This window comes from Pogoniulus pusillus, chromosome 32 (assembly GCF_015220805.1).
Source record: "Pogoniulus pusillus isolate bPogPus1 chromosome 32, bPogPus1.pri, whole genome shotgun sequence".
Lineage (NCBI taxonomy): Eukaryota > Metazoa > Chordata > Aves > Piciformes > Lybiidae > Pogoniulus > Pogoniulus pusillus.
The window spans coordinates 1,677,360-1,693,871 of NC_087295.1; the positions used below are offsets into that span (position 1 = coordinate 1,677,360).

Genomic DNA, 16,512 nt, shown 5'->3' on the forward strand with positions numbered 1-16,512 from the left:
GGTGGTAAGACTCTGGCACAGGCTGCCCAGGGAGGCTGTGGCTGCCACATCCTGGGGGTGTTAAAGCCCAGATTGGCCCTGAGCAGCCTAGTTTAGACGAGAGGTGTCCCTGCCCATGGTGGGGAGGTTGGAGTGGATGACCTTTGAGGTCCCTTCCAACCTGAGCCATTCTGTGACTACAAATCACCACAAGGTTCCTGGTTGGACTCAATGATCTTAGAGGTCTCTCCTCACCAAAACAATTCCAGGAGTTGTCTAAGGTAACTATGATTCTGGCGTGTAACAATGTACTCATTTCAGGCATGTAGTCCATATGACAAACATTCTTTATCTCTCCAGAAAACAAACCTTTTCTTACTTTCCACCCTGGGCACCATTCTCAACTCCCAAGCTCTGCTGACAACGAGCTGAACATCTTCTTTCAATGTTTTCCTTTTCATTCGGTGTGGCACCTCTCTGGAATGCCTAGGGTGTCTACAATCTAGACATCCTCAGAAACACTTGGGTTTTTATATCCAGAACCAAGGAAGTTCTTGCACAGAGAGAGTGATTGGCATTGGAATGGGCTGCCCAGGGAGGTGGTGGAATCTCTGTGCCTGGAGGTGTTGAAGCCAAGCCTGGCTGGGGCACTTAGTGCCATGGTCTGGTTGACTGGCCAGGGCTGGGTGCTAGGTTGGGCTGGCTGAGCTTGGAGGTCTCTTCCAAGCTGGCTGTTTCTATGCAGAAAGATTCACAGCACAAGAGAGATGCTCATTTACCTCCTGCAAGCGAAGCTTCCCATACGCAAACTTGGGCGTGGTCGGAGGGATCAGGCCTTCTGGTAACTGCTTGTACTAGACAGGAAAGAAGCAAAGAACAGACTCAAATACAAACAAGCTTCAAGTGAATTCTCACTTCACAACATACAGGAGAGCTCTGGCTAAAAGCAGATGGTCTTCGTGTGCTTAAGGACTACAGCTGCATTTAGGGGAGCTAAGTGGAGGAGGCCTACAGAAAAATCAGACTGGATCACATATGGTAAAGAACTTGAACTCTTCAAGTCGAGGTGATGGTAGAAAGTGCAGTGACTACATGAGCTGCCAAAGAATGCAGCGTCCTTGGAGCCCTCCCGTGGCAAGAGTTTGCATTACTGTGCTCTGCAGCCCTTCTGCAGCGGTCACCACCAGCTCGTGGAGCTCGAGTTAAGCTTTCCGAGGCTGCAGGGCAGTATTTCTGCTTGCCTCTTCCTTACCAGTACTCCCCGATGGCAACTACTAGAATGACATCAAATGGGTTGGGTTGGAAGGGACTTCCAAAGGCCATCCAGTCCCACCACCCTGCAGGTCAGCAGGGACATCCTCCACCAGATTAGGTTGCTCAGAGACTTTTCCAGCCTCACCTTGAATATCTTCAGGGATGGGGCATCAGCTACATCCCTGGGCAGCCTGTTCCAGTGCTCCAACACTCTCATGGTGCAGAACTTGCTCCTAAAATCTAATCTAAATCTACTCATAGAATGGTCTAGGTTGGAAGGGACCTCAAGGATCATCCAATTCCAATGCCCTGCTATACGCAGGGACACCTCCCACTAGAGCAGGTTGCTCAAGGACTCACCCAACCTGGCCTTGAACACCTCTGTGATCACATTGGGTGATTCTGTGCTCCACAACCTCCCTGGGCAACCTGTGCCAGTGTCTCACCACCCTCACTGCAAACAACTTCTTCCTAACATCCAGTTACAATCTCCCCTCTGCCAGTTCAAACCCATTCCTCCTCCTCCTGTCATTACAAGACCTTATCAATAGTCCCTCCCTGGCCCTCCTGTAGCCTCCTTCAGATACCAGAAGGCCACTCCAAGGTCTCCTTGAAGCCTTCTCTTCTCCAGACTGCAGAGCCCCATCTCTCTCAGCCTGTCCTCATAGCAGAGCTGCTGCAGCCCTCTGAGTATCTTGGTGGCCTCCTCTGGACTCGATGCCCTTGTGCTGGGGGCTCCAGAACTGCACACAGGGCTCATCTAACGTCAAATCACTGCTTCTTGTCCAGCCTTAAAGCTTCAGCAGAAGGCATGATTTGCTGGGCTTACACACGGTATATCAGCATCAAACTCTCACTTGAAATCTCACCTCTGCACTAAGACAAGGTTTTACTGTTTGGAGTTTTTTGGATTTGGTTGGGTTTTGTTTTCTCAATTTTACTTCTTTTTCATCAGACTACAGCAGTATAAATCCCAACAGCTTCCTGGTAAGTTTCAACTCCAGGCTGAGAAAAAGTCTGATTTATCTTGCCCAGAACAAGCTCACTTTTTTCTCTCTGCATTTGAAAACAATCAAGACATTCAGGCTTGAAGAAAAGAACAACTATATTCACCCAAGAGAAGTAGTCTAAAGTAGGAAATTTCAGCCCAAACAGCAACCATTAGAGAATGCTGTCAGCAACTGAAAGAAGTTGCAGACTGAAGCCTTTCTTCTTTGTTACACTTAGGAACTGCAGGTAACAGTAAAGGAATATTCTAACGTGTTAGCTTTGCAGCCCAGCATGTGGAAGGCAGCCATTGGCTGCAGGCAACTTAATCTGCTTCCATCAGCTCCACCTCAAACTGCAACTGAGTAGATAGAACTGTTACCAGTTTAGAACCCACAGCAGAGACAGGAAAACTTCACTGAGATCCTATGGATATAGGAGGTGAGACAAACAAACCACACCAAAACCAGCTGCATTATGACCCAAAACACCTTAGGTCATACTGAATGCTTCAGATCTTATCAAGGCTCCCTCTCTGCACCACAGCATGACTTACAACCCAGATAGGCATTCTGCCTTGAAGAAAACAACTCAAAAACAGGAAGTTTGGGAATTTCTTTGGTGAGAAAAGCTGCACTGAGATAATATAATCCCTTTGGGAGGCTATCAAAATTATCCCATCAATGGACAGCTTAGGGATAATGGAGAAAGTGATCCACAGCAGGACTTCCACAGGTATGGATATAAAGCTGTGCTCAACCCTAGATGAAGTGTAATGCACTTCTGGGGGGGATCTACTCTCATCACAAATGCACCTTGTAGTGAGCAGGGACGTGGCTGGCATGCAACAGGACAGCAAGTACCAGCCTGAGCCCTGAAATTCCCACGGGACCTGTTTTGAAGCCTCATCTGAACAGCCTCCAATGCAAGATGACTCCAAACCCAGGCACAGGTTCCACGTTTCACTTCCATTTTCAGCTTGTGGAGGCACTGCTCAGTTTTACAGCAAGGCCAGGATGGCCCCACCTGCTAGAAACAAGTGATGTGCATTTAGCCAAGCATGCTCCTCCTCACAAAAGCCCAAACCTGAAGTTTGGGATACAGACTTTCACCTGAACCCTTGTTTTTGAAAGGAAGGAAGGAGCCATGGGGACAGAGAAGTGCAAGACCTTTCCCCTTTTCTAGCAGCAAGCATCTCGGTTGGCCTAAGAAGCTTGTTCTGCTTCCCTTACCTGCAGAGAACACTGAATTCATGAGTGACTAACACCAAGAGAAGAGAGTTTGCAGCACAGCAGGGCTGCTTCCAAACACGTCCCTGGGACACTCACCATACCAATGACTTCCCTCAAGGCAAAGTACTTCTCTGTCAGGTCCCCTGCTTCGCTCAGAGGAGCGTCGTAGTCGTAACTAGTGGGCTGTGGCATGTAGGGCATGTTAGCACCTGAGGGAGGGGAGAAGACCAAAACAAAAATATCAGCAATGGAAGAAGGGCAACAGTTGGCTTTCTCCCACAGCTATCAACTTCAGGATCCTCTCCAAACACAGCCAAGACTGCTACATTTCTACATTCAGTGATGGCCTTCCAATTTGGAAGTACTGATGGAGGACAACATCCTTCTGAGCTCACCCTGCTCTGCCAGACCACCTTCAGCAACACTCTGAGGAGACTCAAATGTGTCCATGTTTTAACTGCTTCACAGGACACTCTTTGCAGTGAAGCAAAAGTAGCTTTTTGTAAAGATAAAAGCACCTGTGTTTGGTACAGGCATCTGCAGAAGAGGACCTGGGAGTGCTGGGGGATGAGAAGCTGGATAGGAGTCAAAAGTGGGAGCTTGCAGCCCAGCAGGCCAATGGCAGCCTGGGCTGCATCAAGAGCAGCATGACCAGCAGGTTGAGAGAGGTGATTCTGCCCCTCTGCTCTGCTGAGACCTCACCTGGAGTACTGCATCCAGCTCTGGAGCCCTCAACACAAGAAGGACATGGACCTGCTGGACCTTGGCTGTGAGGACAGGCTGAGGGAGCTGGGGGTGTTCAGCCCGGATAACAGAAAGTTCCAGGCAGACCTAATAGCAGCCTGCCAGTACCTGAAGGGGGCTACAGGCAGGCTGCAGAGAGACTGTTTGCAAAGGCCTGCAGGGACAGGATGAGGGCAATGGCTTGAAACTAGAGGGGATTTAGATTGGATGTCAGGAACAAACTCTGCACCCTGCACCATGAGGGTGCTGGAACACTGCAACAGGTTACCCAGGGAGGTAGTTGAGGCCCCATCCCTGGAGATATTCAAGGTCAGGCTGGACAAGGCTCTGAGCAACCTGTTCTAGTGGAGATGTCCCTGCTGACTGCAGAAGGGTTGGACTGGATGACCTTTGGAGGTCCCCCTCCAACCCAAACCGTTCTCCAATTCTCAGGCACAGCTTTTACTCTTTCACAGAACACACTGCTGCCTAAATTCAGGAGCAGCTCCCCTACATCACCAACACAAATCCAGTAATTTCTTACCATTCCAATAGCCAAAGTTAGTTCCACCTATAAACATGTACCTAAAAAGGAAAAGGAAGCCATCCATGTGAAAATCAGACTTTACTGAATTGGGCAAAGCAGAACTTCCCCCTTGTAAGAACTGCTGCTGAAGAGCCACTTACAGGTTGACGTTGGCACCACGTGCCAGGATCTCATCGAGTGTTTTAGCTATGGTTTGGGCAGGCACAACAGAGTGACGGTGTCCCCAGTGATCCAACCACCCCGTGTAGAACTCAGAATTAACCTGAAAGCAAGAAATGCAGAAGAGGAAGGGAAAATGTGAAGAGGGCACGAGAATTCACAGTGATTTAAGTTACTAACCCTAAGAAGGAAGGAAAAAAGGCAGCTTGACTCATCTGAGCCATTTCTAGACTGCTATAAACACAGCAAAGTCTACGCCAAGTCAGAACTTCTCAGCAGACTAATGGTCAAGAAGACCAAAAGACTGTTTCAAGCAATCATTTTCCAAGGGTCCCTATAAAATTATTAAGTGTCAGTGAGCATGGAGTTCCCTGAAACCTGCCCACATAAACCTGCTCCAGATGTTTGGCATTCACATGAATGCTGGAGGCAGTAAGCTTTCTGCACAACAGCATACACAGATTAGATGTCATGAAAAAGAAATCTCTCTTATAGTCACATTGTGTAACCTTGTACCTTCAGAGGGCCTTCTCCCATCAAATGGCTTCAGTGATCTCACATCCCATCATAGCTTGAGTACAACCTCTACTCAAATCTCTCCAATATTCAGACTGTGTAACCTTGTACCTTCAGAGGGCCTTCTCCCATCAAATGGCTTCAGTGATCTCACATCCCATCATAGCTTGAGTACAACTTCTAAGGTAGCTGAAAACAGGAAGCTACTTCTAACCTGCCCTTTTAATTCTGCTTTTAGCTTCCGCCCACATATGTACTTCACTAACTCATCTAATCATAGCCCCAGCTTCTGCTGCTCTGTAAACACTTGTCTTAGCCAGCAAAAAAACACTGAACTAAGATCAGTGCCTTTTGAGAATTGAACAGTATTTGCAGAGCAGCTCATGTGGAGTTGACACACACAGGAGCTCCTCTGTTCAGTTTTTCTGATTGACTTGGAAATTATATCCTTGGAAACATGTCCTGCAAGCACTGTTGGCAGCTCCTCTCTTATTCACTACTCCAAGATTAGGAACAACACAAGAAATGCAAGTGAAAAGACATACCAAAGGCCCTGTGGGTTCACTGCTCCTTTGAGCTAAGAATGCTGCTGTGACATTGCCACCTGTAAGCAGAGAGGGGAAAAAAACCAAACTCAACACTGATTTTTTCACTCCATTTTACAGAACTGGAGGCTCCTCCAGCACCATGCAAAAGTTACTGCAGACAACACAGCAGGCAATACTTCTGATTCCAGTGTGTTTAAGTTGCAGAGCTTATTTAATATACATACAGATGCATGCATGATCTAGTGTGAGGTGTCCCCACCCACGGCAGGGGGCATGGAACTGGTCCCTTCCAACCCTGACAATTCTGTATGCAAGTCCTTGTTCTTGAGATCTCTCTTCTAAAACTCATTTTTCTTCTCAGCAATTACATCCTGGTGCCCAAAATATCTGAGGTGTACCAGAATTGCTCCACATACACATAAGGGAGTTCACAATTCCCATCCACTGCTAAGAAGACAGATTCCTGCTAAGTGCACATCCTCAGTTGTGGAGAGAAGAATGTACAGAGGAGGTCACATGAAAAACTGTGGCAGGATGAGCACACAAACCTTTACATCCCTAACTCCCCTATCCAAAGAGCACTTTCTCACACACTATGGCTGCTTTCCCATTCTTCAGGCCTGCACCACAGCAATTGGGGGCAGCATGCACCTTTCTAATATTGATCTTCAGCAGCCATATTTTTTACCAGTAACTATTGGCTTAAAAAGAAATAGACTCTGGGGGCTGGCTCTGGGACAGAGGACATTAAAAACAACAAAAAAGCAAACACCGAAGCAAGCAGGGACAGAACAAACACAACACAGCAAACCAAGCAGGGAAAGAACACACAGAGCACACCAAAGCAAGCAGGGAAAGGACACACACAGCACACCAAAGCAAGCAGGGAAAGGACACACACAGCACACCAAAGCAAGCAGGGAAAGGACACACACAGCACACCAAAGCAAGCAGGGAAAGGACACACACAGCACACCAAAGCAAGCAGGGAAAGGACACACACAGCACACCAAAGCAAGCAGGGAAAGGACACACACAACACAGCAAACCAAGCAGGGAAAGGACACACACAGCACACCAAACCAAGCAGGGAAAGGACACACACAGCACACCAAAGCAAGCAGGGAAAGGACACACACAGCACACCAAAGCAAGCAGGGAAAGGACACACACAGCACACCAAAGCAAGCAGGGAAAGGACACACACAGCACACCAAACCAAGCAGGGACAGAACACACACAGCACACCAAACCAAGCAGGGAAAGGACACACACAGCACACCAAAGCAAGCAGGGAAAGGACACACACAGCACACCAAACCAAGCAGGGAAAGAACACACAGAGCACACCAAACCAAGCAGGGAAAGGACACACACAGCACACCAAACCAAGCAGGGACAGACCCAGCCCACACATCAATGAAGGGCAAATCAAATGACCAAAACATTCTATCAAAAAAAGAAATCAACTGAATCAATGCCAACTATTCTTGCTAATATTTAGCACTGGCCATTGGAACAGGCTGCCTGGGGAGGTGGTGGAGTCACCATCTCTGGAGGTGTTTAAGAGGAGGGTGCATGAGGCACTTAGTGCCATGGTTTAGCTAATTAGAAGAGTTAGGTGACAGGTTGGAATCAGTGATCTCAGAGGTCTTCTCCACCCTGGTTAATTCAGTGATATGCACTAGGAGCAGCATAAATTCTTTATTCTTGAGTTTGTGATGCAAGGAAGTGATTATGACTCTCTCACTGGGTACCTGTGGGCAGTTTTAATACATGTAAGAGGTCACCCAATGCCTGTTAACTGCTTAACTGCCTGCTTTAATAGTGTTTAAAGTCAGTTTGTCCTGCCACAAATGCACACAACCCATTTTTTTGGTAACAAACAGCAGTCTCCAACCTGGAGCAAAGTCCACTGTTGCATAAAGGCCCTGAAGAGCTCCACATCTCAAGTGAAACTGGCTTGCACCATCAGTTGTGAACAGCACCACCTCATCGCCAAGGTGCTGGCGGAAGAGCTTCAGCAGGGCACGCAGGTAGTCATAGTCACAAGCGAAGTAGCTTCCATACTCGTTCTCTACCTGCACACAAGTAAAGCAGTGTAAAGGGTTAACCCTTCTGGGGCTGGTCTGAACCTGACCCCAGGTGTAGTGGTTAGCCCACTCCCACCTCCTGTCTAGCTCCCCTTAAAACCAGAAGAACTTCCTGTTTCTCTCTCTCTTGCCCTCCCTGCCTGCCAGCACCACCCTTGCTCCTGCTGCTCCTCTTTTACCATGTGGTCATCCCACAGTGGACAACCCCTTCCTCAATCTACCTCCAGCCACTGCCATCAATCTGCTTGCATCTATATTTTTGTATCTTGTTTCCCTTCCCTATACCTCTTTGTAACTCCCGTACCTTAAACACCTTTTATTTATTGTTCAGGTTTTTCTTCTAACATCCAAATCAAAGCAAGACTGTTCTTTGGGAGTTTAAGGCCAGGCTGGATGAGGCTCTGGCTAGCCTGATTTAGGGTAGGGTGTCCCTGCTCATGGCAGGGGGGTTGGATCTTGATGATCCTTGGGATCCCTTCCAGCCCTGACTGATTCTATGTTTTTTTAACCCCTTTTCCCCTCTATATCTAACTCCTTTTCTTTCCAAACTGAGGAGAGAGAGGAAGGCATCCAATTATTGTATTGGTTCTGTTAGCTACATTTTGAGTCTCTGGGAATCTTAAACTAGAATCACTACAAGCAGTCACCAACTGCAGTCTATAGCTGATATGAAAAATAGAAAGCTCAAATCCAGCTCTCCTCTTCTTTTGATGGTAATGCTGAAATGCCAGTTCTACTCCAGACCTGAGTATGAGAACACAACACCTCCAGGCATTCACTCATCCCATTTCTGTCTTACACCACATAAAACTCTCTCCCTCACTACTTATAGACTGTTTTGATCAGTGTTGCTGTTAAACATGCAGAGCTGACCCCACCTCTCAAGCAGATGAATAAAACCACAGAACAGGTTGGAACACACAGCAAAGCTGGACTTCCACAACAGAGACATAGGGGCTCATGTGAACAGCCAAGCACTCAATGCACTTAAAGACCTGAAGTGGGGAGAAGGACAACCTGAGAGGTGTCAATCTAGTCCCTTTCCCACGGGATCAACTTTCCAGCCTCAGATCCAGTGCTACATAGACCTTTAGGTTATTCCTGAAAATCCTGTTGTAAGCATCTTATTTCTGCCAAGGAGTAACTTTGCCTGATGCTTTTGCTCAGCAAACATTGGTCAAGCACAACAACCATGGGCATACTGTAAGGGTCTCCTCTCCTATGCCAATCAGCTTCTGTTATGGTCAGAGAGTAAGAATGTGGAACAATCACCAACACACCTCTAGAAGCTATCAGCCATGGATGCACATGTTGTGTCCTCAAACATTTACAGCTTGAGTCAGGTGCTAAGGGCTACATTTTGAGGCTGATTTTGTCACAAGTTTTAAAGCTGACCCCATAAGGGTTTTGCTTTCATCTGCAGGTATCTTTGCAGGTATCTTTATTCCCTTACTGTCTGTCAGAGCAACTGCAATGTACTTTTTGGCTTTATGTGAACGCTGGCATGAAACCTAGCTCTGAAAAGCTCCACAACTTCCCTCTATTGCTTTGTGCAGTCGTGGAGAACAAGTCTGAGTGCTCTCCATTTTGGAAACAATGGATGAGGGATTTCATTACAATCTTTCAGATCCCTGAAAATGTCATGGAACATCTTTGAGAGGACTGTGCAACACCCATGGAGTGTTGCACAGTGAGTGACAGAAGGCTCCATGCTGCTTGGGTTGGCTGGATTTGAAGGAAGTTACCTGCACCATGATGATTGGACCTCCATTTTGATAGAGGTGAGGCCTCATCTTTGGCAAAAGGACACCCATCCACTTTTCTACTGCTGCCAGGTAATCTGTGACACACAAAACACAAATGGTTCACAACTGCCCTGCCTTTTTTTTTCCCCCTTGGTTTTAATTATGTAGGAATAGACTTCACCTAAATATGTGAAGCAGATCATTTAAAGATCTGATGTGCTCTTACAAACTGCCCCCAAATGTCAGCTGCCAGCACACTTTGCCAGCAAGTAAAACATTTTCCCAGTGACAAACCTGGAAAGTCAGCAGAGAGACTTCAGTCTCTCTCACACAAGCTGTCCTGATCTATTTCAGCAGGATAACAACTTGGAATGTTGTTACATGTGCTAGTTTTTAACAGATGATTTGTATCACAGTAAGTTACAAGTCAGAGAGGACATGTCTCTGGCCCCCAGCAGACTCCAGTGATCAGGTGGATCTCCTGTCTCATCTCACCCCTCCATGTCTGTTCCAATATCAGACAGCACATAGGAATCACAGAATGTTAGGGGCTGGAAGGGACCACCAGAGGTTGAGTCCAAACCCCTTGCAAGAGCAGGATCACCCAGGGCAAGTCACACACAGGAACACATCCAGAAGGGGTTTGAAAGTCTCCAGAGAAGGAGACTTCACAACCTCTCTGGGCAGTCTGCTCCAGTGCTCCATTACCCTCACCATAAAAAAATATCTCCTCATGTTGGGGTGGAACCTCCTCTGTTCTAGCTTGTTCCTTGTCCTGTCACTGGGCACCACCCAAAAGAGCCTGGCACCTTCACCTTGACACCCACCCCTCAGATACTTACAGAGGTTGCTAAGATCCCCCTTCAGCCTTCTCTTCTCCAAACTAAACAGCCCTGGGGCTCTCAGTCTCTCTTCATAGAAGACATGTTCAAGTCCCTTCATCATCCCCATAGTTCTACCTTGGACCCTCTCCAGCAGGTCCCTGTCTCTCTGGAATTGGGGAGCCCAAAACTGGAACAGCATTCCAGGTGTGGTCTCAGTAGGGCAGAGTAGAAGGGGAGGAGAACCTCCCTAGACCTGCTGGCCACACTTTCCTTGATGCAGCCCAGGATGCCACTGGCCCTGCTATGTGAGAATGCTGTAACTAACTCTGGAATCACAAAAGCACACTGACCAGCCAGGAAGGAACCCCATGGCCAGTTGGCTACTGCAGGCCCAGAGAACTCAAAGCTGACTGCCACCTGCCTTTTCCCTCAATGCCAGCAAAGATTTCTCTCTTGGCACCAATTCTCATGAAACTTGGAAACTTTCTACCCTGCTTTGTTCTTCCTAAACAGTTCATTGATGCATATTTCTAAACCCAAAGTACTGAAGATTCTACTCCCAAGGTACTCCCCATTTCAAGCTGAGTTAGGTATTATCTAGTAATGGCCTCAAGTGCATTTTGCCAGCCCTTTTTGATGCCTCTACCTGAATCAGAAGACCTGAGAACGATAGATTTCTTCTCCAACAGCCATGCAGGAAGACCTCCCTGGAAGAAGAAAGGGATCACTTCAGTGTCAAACAATTCCCAGTGAAAAAAACAAACACAGAAGTAACCTTGCATAGTAAGCAGGCACTCGGGATGCATGGATGTTAATACACTAAACCAAGAGCCTAGTGCCAAGTTCCATCATGTATGTTTGCTTAAAGACAAACCCATTTGGCCTTACATTTAGCCTGGCAAGGAGGTAGCTGTTAGAGAAGGCTATACCATGTCCCACTCTGCACAGATGTAAGGCCCAGCTCTCAGGATCACCAGCAAACCAGTGTCGTTAGCAAGCTGCAGGAAAGACTCCAGGTCCTTGTCACCAGAGAAGTCATACACGTTGGGCTGGGGCTCATGGTAGTTCCATGGCACATACCTGTCAATCACAGAACCACACAATGTCAGCGGCTGGGAGGGACCTCTGACGTTAAGCTAGTCCAACCCCCCTGCCAGAGCAGCATCACCTAGACCAGATCACACAGGAACACACCCAGGCAGGTTTGGAATACTTCCAGAGAGGGAGACTCCAAAGGCCCCTGGGCAGCCTGTTCCAGGGCTCTGTCACCCTCACAGGGGGAGAATTCCTCCTCGTGTTTAAACTAAACTCAGCAGTCTTTCACTTTCTGAGAGCCTCTAAGGTAACTGCTGAGCCTCCCAGGAGGTATCTCCACTGATCTGTGAATCTTGTGAATATTTAGCCCCATCTGGTGGTTCTTGAGCTCCTTCATACCAAAACAAGAAAAACCCAACCCAAACCACTAACTTTGAGTTCTTTGCAGATGCCTTTGGTTACCCTCATTTCTAGCTGCTAGCTCAGGACATGCAAACACAGACAGCTACCCTTGTGTGACCAGATGCTCCTGCCTGCTGCCTCCTGAGGTAGGGAGTGCAGCTCTGTCACCTGCTAGGATGTCCCACCACCACCAACAGCAAATTTCAACCTGCTGCTTGGAAGGTCTAGGCCTGGATATTTTAAGCTTCAAAGGAGGATAAAGTTTCCTTTCACTTGTTCTGGAGCCCCCAGCACAGGAAGGACATGGAACTGTTGGAGCCAGTCCAGAGGAGGCCACCAAGATGCTCAGAGGGCTGCAGCAGCTCTGCTGTGAGGACAGGCTGAGAGAGCTGGGGCTCTGCAGCCTGGAGAAGAGAAGGCTTCCAGGAGACCTTCTTGTGGCCTTCCAGTATCCGAAGGGGGCTACAGGAAGGCTGGGGAGGGACTATTGATAAGGTCTTGTAATGACAGGAGGAGGAGGAATGGGTTTGAACTGGCAGAGGGGAGATTGTAACTGGATGTTAGGAAGAAGTTGTTTGCAGTGAGGGTGGTGAGACACTGGCACAGGTTGCCCAGGGAGGTGCTCAGGATCAGGCTGGATGAGTCCTTGAGCGACCTGTTCTAGTGGGAGGTGTCCCTGCCTATGGCAGGGGGTTGGAACTGGCTGAGCTTTGAGCTCCCTTCCAACCTAAACTGTTCCGTGATTCTCTATCCTGTTGTTACTCCTTAAGATGCCTCCATTTGCAAATGGTTAAACACATAACAGTGACTCTGCTCATGCAAGAGCCCCAGCTGAGCTGCTCACTTGGTCATTAGCTGGATGATGCATCAAGGCACTGGAAGCCTCTCAGGAATGAGGCTGCAGAGAACAGGAAGGAGAGCAGGTCTGGCTTGCCTCCACTACAAGGTATTTACAAGGACAATCCTGTAATAAGAGGATTCTGTTTCCTTTGAAGCAGTAAGCCTCACTGGGAGAACTTTGATAAGAACCAGGAAGGCTCCCATATCACAAGTTACAGCAAGACCTTTCCTTATCTCATGAGAAAAAACACCTAAGCAGCAAAATCAGTCTTCAGGGTCGGCCTGGAGGCTTTGCAATTCCAGCAACTCTGCCCTGTGTCACTGAATGCCTTTGTTCTCAGACAACAGAAAGGCTCTTGGCAGAGGCAGAGCACATTCAACTGTTTAACAGTTACCAAAGTTCACAGTCCAACAGTTGACTCCAGCTCACGTTTGCACCCTGGGTTGTGAAGCAAAAGCTGTTGCCTATCAGCAGGGAAACAGACTTTGGGCTGTAATGTGCCAAACTGTCCCAGCCTGTGCTGTCAGAGGTCACCCTGAACCACCCTTCACTCCTCTGGAGCTTCCTCACTTACTACTTAAAAATTAATCCCAGTTAACAACGGCAGTGACCCACTTAACTCCCTGGCATAATTGTGTCCTAGGCTGCATCCAGAGGAGTGTGGCCAGCAGGGCAAGAGAGGGGATTCTGCCCCTTTGCTCCTGTCAGCAGAACACTGCCTCCAGTTCTGGTGTCCCAGCATGAGGGCACAGAGCTCCTGTACAGAGTCACAGGCTCACAGGATATTAAAGGTTGAAAGGGAGCCAAAGAGATCATCCAGTGCAATCTCCCTGCCAGAGCATGGCCACACAGTCTAGCTCAAGTCACACAGGAACACAACCAGACAGGCCTTGGAAGGCTCCAGAGAAGGAGACTCCCCAACCTTTCTGGGAAGCCTGTGCCAGTGCTCTGGGACCCTTCCAGTCAAGAAGTTCACAAAGATGATCCAAGAGCTGGAGCAGCTCTGTTATGAGGATAGGCTGAGGGAGCTGGGGGTGTCCAGCCTGGAGAAGAGAAGACTCTGGGGGTACCTTAGAGCTGCCTTCCAATAACTGCAGGGATGCTACAGGAAGGCTGCAGAGGGACTTTTCTTAAAGGTGTCCAGAGACAGGACAAGGGAGAACTGTTTCAAGCTGAGGGAAAGTTGAGTTAGAATGGTCATGAAGAAGTTCTTCAGTAAGAGGGTGGTGAGACTTTGGAATAGGCTGCCCAGGGAGGCTGTGGCTGTCTCCTCCTGGGGGTGTTGAAGGCCAGGTTGGATGAGGCCTTTGAGCAGCTGAGTCTAGCTGAGAGGTGTCCCTGGCCACAGTGGGGAGGTGAAGTCTGAGGTCTCCTCTAGCCTGAGCCATTCTGTGGCTACAAACACTCTAGAGCCCAGCACAGGGGCAGCACTCACGTCTGAATGGCATCCAGCCCTGCCATCCTCATCTTGAGCAGGCGATCCTTCCAGTAGTAGCGGGGCACGCGCGAGTAGTGGATGCTGCCCGAGACGTAGCGGAAGGGCCTCCCGTCCCTGCTGAAGCAGCCGCAGCCGCCATCGATCCCAAAGCTCCGGGCTGCCCGCTGGGTGCCAGGGCCACCACACCAACCAACCAACACACACAGACAAACGAAAACACAAAGCAAAACATAAAGCAAAGCACACCGAAAAAAAGCCCACGGGAAAGATCTGGGGCTGCCTTGAAAGGCACAGAGAGCAGCCCGAGGGTCACAGTACTAGGGGCAGTAATGGGTTAGTGATTGGATTTATAGGTCGTAAAGGTCTCCTCCATCCAAAATTACCCTGTGATGTTATGGCTTTAAGGATCACAGGATGGCAGGGGCTGGAAGGGACTCAAAGACATCATTGAGTCCAACTCCCCTGCTGGAGCAGGACCATCCAACCTAGCTCAGGGCACCCAGGAGCATCCAGACAGGCCATGAAAGGCTCCAGAGAAGGAGACTCCACAGCCTCTCTGGGCAGCCTGTGCCAGGGCTCTGGGACCCTTACAGGAAAGAAATTGCCCCTGGTGTTGAGCTGGAACCTCCTGTGCTGCAGCTGCCATCCATTGCACTTTGTCCTATCCCAGGGAGCAGTGAGCAGAGCCTGTCCCCCTGCTCCTGACCCCCAGCCCTCAGATAGTTATAGACATTGATTCAGTGCCCTCTCAGTCTTCTCTTCTCCAGACTAAGCAGCCCCAGGTCCCTCAGCCTCTCCTCACCAGGCAGTGCTCCAGTGCCCTCATCATCCTCACAGCTCTCTGCTGGACCCTCTCCAGCAGATCCCTGTCTTTCTTCAGCTGGGGAGCTCAAAACTGAACACAGTACTCAAGATGAGGTCTCACCAGGGCAGAGCAGAAGGGGAGATCCTCCAATGATCTGCTGGACACACTCTTCCCAATACAACCCAGTATCCCTTTGAGTCTTCTTGGCCACAAGGGCACCTTGCTGTCCCATGGCTAACTTGTTGTCCACCAGCACTCCCAAGTCCCTCTCCAAAGGTACAGTGGTGTCAGTATAACTGATAGTGGATGGCTCTCTGCTAGCTTAACACACCCAGGGACTACAATCCATCTGCCAGCCACCTACACCAAAGCCACACACACTCTCCACTTTTAACAGGTCCCTAACACCACCTTTTCCCAGGGATGCACTGTGCAGTTCCTTACACCAATGCCAATGATGAGGATACTGGTTAGAGAGAGCCCTGGTGAATGCCAACACTTGGCACTCAATGCTTCAGCTCAACTGATGAAAAATCACAGCCCTAATCCCAACTTCATGTCATGCCCAAGCCTAGAAGCAAAAGCCAGCTGGGGCCTTTCAAGGAACATTTGCAATGCTCCACGGAAACAATACACAGAGGTTTGAAAGCTTAGTTTCTGGTAAGAATAAAACTGTCTGGTGAATCACATCCAGTAATGTAAGTCACTAAACATCAGTCACCTGTGGAGCAAGTCCTACTTCCAATAGTCCTCCAGCTCAGCACATCCAAAGCAGTGAACTTACAGAATTACAGTAAGAATCTGCACTTCCCAGCCCTAAGGGGAAAAAACTTAACTTGAAGAGCATGCCATTGCTCTGCAAAGAAGCCTGTGATCTTAGTGAGATTTAATCAGCCTGGAGAAGGCTCCAGGCAGACCTAATAGCACCCTCCCAGTATCTAAGGGGGCCTGGAGAAGGCTGCAGAGGCACTGTTCACAAGGGCCTGTATGGATAGGACAAGGGGCAGTGGTTTGAAGTTAGAGATTTAGATTGGATGTGAGGAACAAGTTCTGCACCATGAGGGTGCTAGAACACTACAGAGAGAAAAAAATATGCTCTCCTGAAAAGTGGAGGACAAAATTGCTGAGTGCATATAGAATAGAATCATAGAAACAACCAGGTTGGGAGAGACCTCCAAGCTAATCCAGTCCAACCTAGCACCCAGCCCTGGCCAATCAACTAAGTGCCTCATCCAGGCTTTGCTTCAACACCTCCAGGCACAGCGACTCCACCACCTCCCTGGGCAGCCCATTCCAATGGCAAATGCCTGCACCTGCTGTTATTAAATGGAGCATCTGAATGAGATAACAACAAAGGCTTGAAAACTGCAGACTCCAAGGAGGA

General features: G+C 48.7%; 1 protein-coding gene across 1 annotated transcript in view; it reads right to left on the bottom strand.

Moving 5' to 3' along the window:
- Positions 1–16,512, bottom strand: part of GLB1 (galactosidase beta 1) — a 33,263-nt gene that overhangs the window by 8,538 nt on the left and 8,213 nt on the right. Inside the window, exons 2-11 of the mRNA XM_064169617.1 lie at positions 14,321–14,487; positions 11,537–11,687; positions 11,254–11,314; positions 9,784–9,878; positions 7,846–8,026; positions 5,943–6,001; positions 4,863–4,984; positions 4,720–4,760; positions 3,549–3,661; positions 759–833 (exon numbers count right to left, since the gene is read on the bottom strand). Coding sequence (XP_064025687.1) covers positions 759–833; positions 3,549–3,661; positions 4,720–4,760; positions 4,863–4,984; positions 5,943–6,001; positions 7,846–8,026; positions 9,784–9,878; positions 11,254–11,314; positions 11,537–11,687; positions 14,321–14,487 — 1,065 coding nt within the window. The remainder of the gene's footprint in view (positions 1–758; positions 834–3,548; positions 3,662–4,719; positions 4,761–4,862; positions 4,985–5,942; positions 6,002–7,845; positions 8,027–9,783; positions 9,879–11,253; positions 11,315–11,536; positions 11,688–14,320; positions 14,488–16,512) is intronic.